At 68.0% G+C, this 5,383-nt stretch overlaps 3 protein-coding genes across 4 annotated transcripts in view; 2 read left to right on the plus strand and 1 right to left on the minus strand.

Annotated features, from left to right (window-relative positions):
- Positions 1-186, minus strand: part of TMED4 (transmembrane emp24 protein transport domain containing 4) — a 1,811-nt gene extending 1,625 nt beyond the window's left edge. The window contains exon 1 of the mRNA XM_010563011.1: positions 31-186. Within this exon, the coding sequence (XP_010561313.1) occupies positions 31-172 (142 nt within the window). The 5' untranslated portion in view covers positions 173-186. The remainder of the gene's footprint in view (positions 1-30) is intronic.
- A 541-nt stretch (positions 187-727) lies between these two features.
- LOC104828865 (interleukin-36 receptor antagonist protein-like) lies at positions 728-1,991 on the plus strand. 2 transcript variants are annotated; one of them, XM_010562841.1, is made up of 4 exons: positions 728-1,035; positions 1,153-1,241; positions 1,327-1,451; positions 1,782-1,991. In XM_010562841.1, the coding sequence occupies exons 1-4, from the start codon at positions 926-928 to the stop codon at positions 1,989-1,991; spliced, it is 534 nt and encodes a 177-aa protein (XP_010561143.1). In that variant the 5' UTR covers positions 728-925. The 2 variants fall into 2 exon arrangements, with proteins under 2 accessions (XP_010561143.1, XP_010561145.1); XM_010562843.1 differs by having other exon boundaries at positions 1,854-1,991.
- Positions 1,992-3,290: 1,299 nt separating this feature from the next.
- On the plus strand, positions 3,291-5,062 carry LOC104829002 (interleukin-36 receptor antagonist protein-like). Its single transcript, XM_010563012.1, has 4 exons — positions 3,291-3,339; positions 3,924-4,079; positions 4,161-4,285; positions 4,862-5,062. Exons 1-4 carry the CDS (start codon positions 3,306-3,308, stop codon positions 5,060-5,062), a joined length of 516 nt encoding a protein of 171 aa, XP_010561314.1. The 5' UTR covers positions 3,291-3,305.
- Positions 5,063-5,383: the final 321 nt, after the last annotated feature.

Raw genomic sequence — 5,383 nt, forward strand, 5'->3', positions numbered from 1 at the left:
CCCCCCGCCGGCTCCTCCCGAGCCCCATACCGATGACCATGGTCTCATCCGGGATTTCTTCGATGAAGCAGCGCTTCTCGGTCTCGCCGATGTGGAAGTACAGACCGTGGGCGCTCCAGGCCGCCAACACCACAGCGGCCAAAGCTGCCCGCAACGTCTCGCCGCCCGCCATGGCCCCTCTCCCTCCCCCGGCCCCGCCGGGGCGACACTGCGCATGCGCCGTGGTAGCCCGCTAGCACACCGGGCATGCGCCGCCCGCTTCCCCGAACACAGCGCGCATGCGCCGCTGCCCTACCCGCGCACACTGCGCATGCGCCACCCGCCGGCGGCCACTCACTGGTCCCCACGATACACCTACGGGTGCCCGCTGGGCTCCCGCCGGCGGCGGCCCGCGTTCGCTTCGCTGCGCATGCGCCGTCGCCACAGCGACACACGCATGAGTGGAGCGCCCCCCCGGTGGCGCAGCGGGGAGGGTGTCGCTCCCCTAGCGCTGAGGTTGGCAGTTCGAGTCCCGCTTGGGCTAGTTCTGAGGGGTCCCGGTCATCCCCGGTTGTGTCCCGGTGTGGCCCCCCCCGGAACGATCGGCCTCGGCTGTCACCCCCGGCCGTGCCGAGTCCCTCGGCGGGGCGGAGCCAACCCCTCACACCCCGCCAGCGGTGTGGCAACACCACCACCAACCTCCTTCCTTCCTTCCTTCCTTCCTCCCAGCTGCTGCCCCAGGGCTTGGCCGGGGTTGGGGGGTCCCATGGGTGAGCGGGTGATCGGGGACCCCCCCCACCCCCGGGAAGGACCCGGCGAGGCGGGAGGGGAAGCGGAACCGCGGGGACGATTGCGCCACCGGCAGCCCCCCGCCTCCGCAGGCTGGAAATTTCGGGAGGGGTTATAAAGGCGAGGGGGGCACGCGGGTGGCGGGGATTGGGGTGCCATGGCGTGCCAGCCCGCGCTCACCCTCGCCCTCCTCTTCCTCTGCGCAGAGGCCGAAGGCTTCGCCCTCTGCAACGCTCCCGCCCTGCAGACCAAAGTCTTCCAGTATCGGTAAGTCGGGTGGGGGGGAGCACCCATGGGTGACACCTCGGTGCGGGGGGGAGTGGGGGGGACACGGGACGTCAGGGTGCTGGGGTGAGCACCGCCGTCACCGCTTGTCGTCGGCAGGATTTGGGACGTCAACCAGAAGTCACTTTACCTGCGCAATGACCAGCTGGTGGCCGGGCACCTGCAAGGGGCCAACGCCGCCCTCGAAGGTGAGATGGGAACACGGGGACACGGGGGACACACACACATGTGTCGGGTACGTCCTGATGGCCCCGTGTGTGTGTGTGTCCCCAGAGAGGGTGTTTTGGGTGCCCAACCGCGCCTTCGAGCCCGCCCGGCTGCCCATCATCCTGGGCATTCAGAATGGCACCCGCTGCCTGGCCAGCCCCCCCGCCAGCCAGCCCACCCTGCAGCTGCAGGTCAGGGGACACCGAGGTGATGGGGACGCCACGGGGACACCAAAGGAATGGGGACATCAAAGGGATGGGGATGCCACGGGGATGGGGACACCGTGGGGATGGGGATCCCATGGGGACGGGGATCCCATGGGGATGGGGACACCATGGGGATGGGGACACCATGGGGATGGGGATGCCATGGGGATGGGGATGCCACAAGGATGGGGACACCAAAGGGATGAGGACACCACGGGGATGGGGACGCCAGGGGGACAGGGACACTGCAGGTGGCGCGGTCACCCCGTCTCCAGCCGGCCGCCAGTGACGTTCCGGCACCGGTCCCCACCGCAGGACGCCGACATCAGGGAGCTGCCCCGCGCCGGGGTGGCCTCGGCCGCCTTCACCTTCTTCCGCTCCTACAAGGACGGGCTGTGGCGCTTCGAGTCGGCCGCCAACCCCGGCTGGTTCCTCTGCACCTCGGCACGAGGCCACCAGCCCCTGGGGCTCTCCCGGCACCCCGATGCCACCCACCTCCTCGACTTCTACTTCCAGCTCTGCTGAACCCCCTCGTCCCCCGGGACGGTGACGTCCCCCACCGGGGACGGTGACGTCCCACCAGGGACGGTGACGTCCTCACCCCAGGGATGGTGACATCCCCCCCGGGATGGCAACATCCACCCGGGGACGGTGACGTCCTCCCCCTGGGGACAGTGACGTCCTCCCCCTGGGGACGGTGACATCCCACCCTGGGAATAAAGATGTTTAGGATACCTTGGTCCCCGTGACGTGGGGGTGACAGCGAGGAATGGGGGGGGATAGGGCAGGGCAGAGCAAGCGGTGGCCCCCGGTGCCCGCGTCACCGCGGCGGGATGGCCGGTGTTGCGCCACCGGCTCGTTAGGGATGGGGACGGGACGTCCCCAAGAGGGGTGACGCAGCTGACGGGGCTGCCCCATAGCCGGGTGCCTCCCAGATTCGGCCCTTTCCCGGATTTCACCCGGCGCACCCCAACCGCCGCCGGCACGGGCATGGCGTGGCACGGCACGGCGTGGCATGGCACGGCGGGGATGGGGCACACGGGACTGTGGGGATGGGGCAGATGGGCACCGGGGGGGACAAGGTACATGGGACCACGGGGACGGGGCACCGCGGGGATGGGGCGCAGGGGCCATCCCAGCCACGGTGACCACGGGCATGATGGGGGGGGACACGGGGGACAGCGGGACCAGGTGGTGTTTCACCATCGCTCCGTGTCCCCGTCACCTTCCTCCCGCCCAGCCCAGCTCACTCCCGTACAATTACCTGGGCGGGGTCTGCCCCCCCCCACCCGCCCGGCCCTATAAGAGCCACCGTCACCCGGCGGGGGGACACACACACAACCCAGAGGACACAGGACAGGATTTCCAAAGCTGACGGATTTGCAGGTATTGCTGGGGACAGGGACAAGCTGGGTCCTATGTGAGCGATGTTCTGAGGGCGTTCACTCTGGACCCTACTGACAACTGGGAGCTTATTGGCAACCGGGAGACCAGGTGCATTAGTGGGGATCCCCCACCCACATCACCCGTGTCACCTACACACTACCCTTTCTCTCGCACAGGCTTGGCCATGCCCCACGTGTCCAGACCTGCCTTCAGGTGAGTGGTGACAGGGTGGGGATGGGGTTGTCCCTCCCCTCATACCCGGGGCTTGAGTCACCTGGTGTGGTGCCTGCCCTCACCCCTCTCTCCCCATTCCCGCCCCCCCCGGGCTGCAGCAGGGCCGAGGGTCCCGAGGGACACCTGCAGCAGTCTCAGCCCCTTGGGCACCGGCTGGGTGTCGCGGCGGGGCTGAGCATGGGGACCGGGGACGCGGCGGAGTCTGTCATCGACCCTGACATGGTGGCCTTGTTCGAGGATTTCCTGGGGAAAGGTAGTGCCCGGTGGGCATGGGGGCCCTCTCCCCACGTGTCCCCCATGCTGCCATGCCTCCACCTGCCCCCTCCGTGTTCCCGTCCCCATGTCCCTGTGTCATGTCCCCCATCCGCATGTCCCTGTGATGCCCACACGTCCCCATGATGCCCGTGTTCCCCACCCATGTCCCCATGCACCCATGTGCCTCTGTTCCTGGTCCCCACATGCTCATCACACCCGTGTACCCCATCCCCGTGTCCCCATGTCCCTATGTTCCCTAACCCCACATGCCTGTGACGCCTACATGTCCCCGTGTCCCCATGTCCCCACAGGTCCATCACACCCGTGTCGCCCGTCCCCATGTCCCCATGTCCCTGTGATGCCCACATGTCCCCATGTCCCCATGCACCTGTGCCACCCCCTGTGCCCCCTCCCCGTGTCCCCCGTCCCCATGTCCCCCATCCCCACGTGCCCATCACCCCTGTGTGCCCCATCCCCACGTCCCCATGTCCCCCAGCCCCACATCCCTGGGACGCCCCCGCATCCCCACGTGCCCATGACGCCCCGTGTGTCCCCTCCCTGTGTCCCCACGTCCCCTGGCAGAGGTCTTGGAGGAGACGACGATGTCCTCGGCGGGGGTGAATCCCCTGGCAAAGCCCTACCACTACGTGGTGCGGGACACGGAGCAGAATGGGCTCTGCCTGCACAACGGGCACCTGGTGGCCACCAGACTGCAGGGTGCCAACGCCACCCAGGAAGGTGGGTGCCCTGGGTGGGGAGGGGGTGGCACCCCCACCCATGGGTGCTCCCACCCAACCCATCCGCCCCATCTCCTCGTAGAACCCATCAGTGTGGTGCCCAACCAGTACCTGGAGCGCCGGCGCTGTCCTCTCATCGTGGGCATCCGTGGTGGCACCCAGGCCCTCTCCTGCGGCACCGGTCCTGAGCCCCAGCTGAAGCTGGAGGTGAGCACAGGGTGGGCATCATGATGGGGGGTGGCCCAGGGTGGGGGGGGCACCCAGGGGTGGATCAACCCTAGGTGGGTCAACCCAAGGTAGGCAACCCAAGGTGGGGTCACCCTGGGGTGGTGGGGACCCAAAGGTGGGTCAACCCAAGGTAGATGACCCAAGGTGGGGTCACCCTGGGGTGGTGGGGACCCAAAGGTGGGTCAACCCAAGGTAGGCAACCCAAGGTGGGGGCACCCAGAGGTGGGGCACCCAAAGGTGGGTCAAGCCAAGGTAGATGACCCAAGGTGGGGTCACCCAGAGGTGGGTCAACCCAAGGTGGGGGCACCCTGGGTTGGGGCATCCTAAGGTGGATCAACTCAAGGTGGGCAACCTAAGGTGGTGGCACCCTAAGATGGTGTCATCCCCAGATGGTGTCACCCTGAGGTGGTGTCACCTGGAGGTGGGGGTTCCCCAGGGTGCTGTCGCCTCATGATGGCATCACCTGGAGGTGGGTGTTCCTTGAGATGGTGGCACCTGGAGATGGTGATGGCCACCCAGGTGGTGTCCCAGCAGTGACCCCCCCTCCCATGACAGGAGGTGGGGCTGCTGGACCTGTTCTCGCGGGGGGCCGAGGCCACCCCCTACACCTTCTACAAGACCTTCGGTGGCTCCACGCACACCTTCGAGGCTGCAGCCTTCCCCGGGCACTTCCTCAGCACCACCCAGGGGCAGGGGGAGGCACTGTCCCTGGCCCCCCCCCCTGCCGTCACCAGCTTCTACCTGCTCCGCAAATGACCGCGGCACCCGTGGGTGGGGGAGGCACCCATGGGTGGGGGTGTCCTCCCCACCATCAGTCCCCCCCAGGGTGGGGGAATAAAGCGATGGCGTTTGTCTCAGCTTGTGGTGTGGGGTTTGGGGCCGGGGGGGGGGCAGGATCAGGCCCCGTGGGGCAGGATCGGACTCAGTAGGGCAGGATCAGGCCATGGGGGGGGCAGGATCGGGCTATGGGGGGAGCAGGATCGGGCTATGGGGGGAGCAGGATCGGGCCCCGAGGGGTAGGATCAGACTATGGGAGGGCAGGATTGGGCCATGGGGGGGCAGAATCGGGCCCCGTGG

Source organism: Haliaeetus leucocephalus, unplaced genomic scaffold (genome assembly GCF_000737465.1).
Source record: "Haliaeetus leucocephalus isolate CR32 unplaced genomic scaffold, Haliaeetus_leucocephalus-4.0 Scaffold162, whole genome shotgun sequence".
Lineage (NCBI taxonomy): Eukaryota > Metazoa > Chordata > Aves > Accipitriformes > Accipitridae > Haliaeetus > Haliaeetus leucocephalus.

Coding starts and splice junctions, on each gene's coding strand:
- LOC104828865 (XM_010562841.1), top strand. CDS start 926: ATGGCGTGCCAGCCCGCGCTCACCCTCGCCCTCCTCTTCCTCTGCGCA. Junction 1,036..1,152: donor ACCAAAGTCTTCCAGTATCG/GTAAGTCGGGTG, acceptor TGTCGTCGGCAG/GATTTGGGACGTCAACCAGA. Junction 1,242..1,326: donor GGCCAACGCCGCCCTCGAAG/GTGAGATGGGAA, acceptor GTGTGTCCCCAG/AGAGGGTGTTTTGGGTGCCC.
- LOC104829002 (XM_010563012.1), top strand. CDS start 3,306: ATGGTGGCCTTGTTCGAGGATTTCCTGGGGAAAG. Junction 4,080..4,160: donor TGCCAACGCCACCCAGGAAG/GTGGGTGCCCTG, acceptor ATCTCCTCGTAG/AACCCATCAGTGTGGTGCCC. Junction 4,286..4,861: donor AGCCCCAGCTGAAGCTGGAG/GTGAGCACAGGG, acceptor CTCCCATGACAG/GAGGTGGGGCTGCTGGACCT.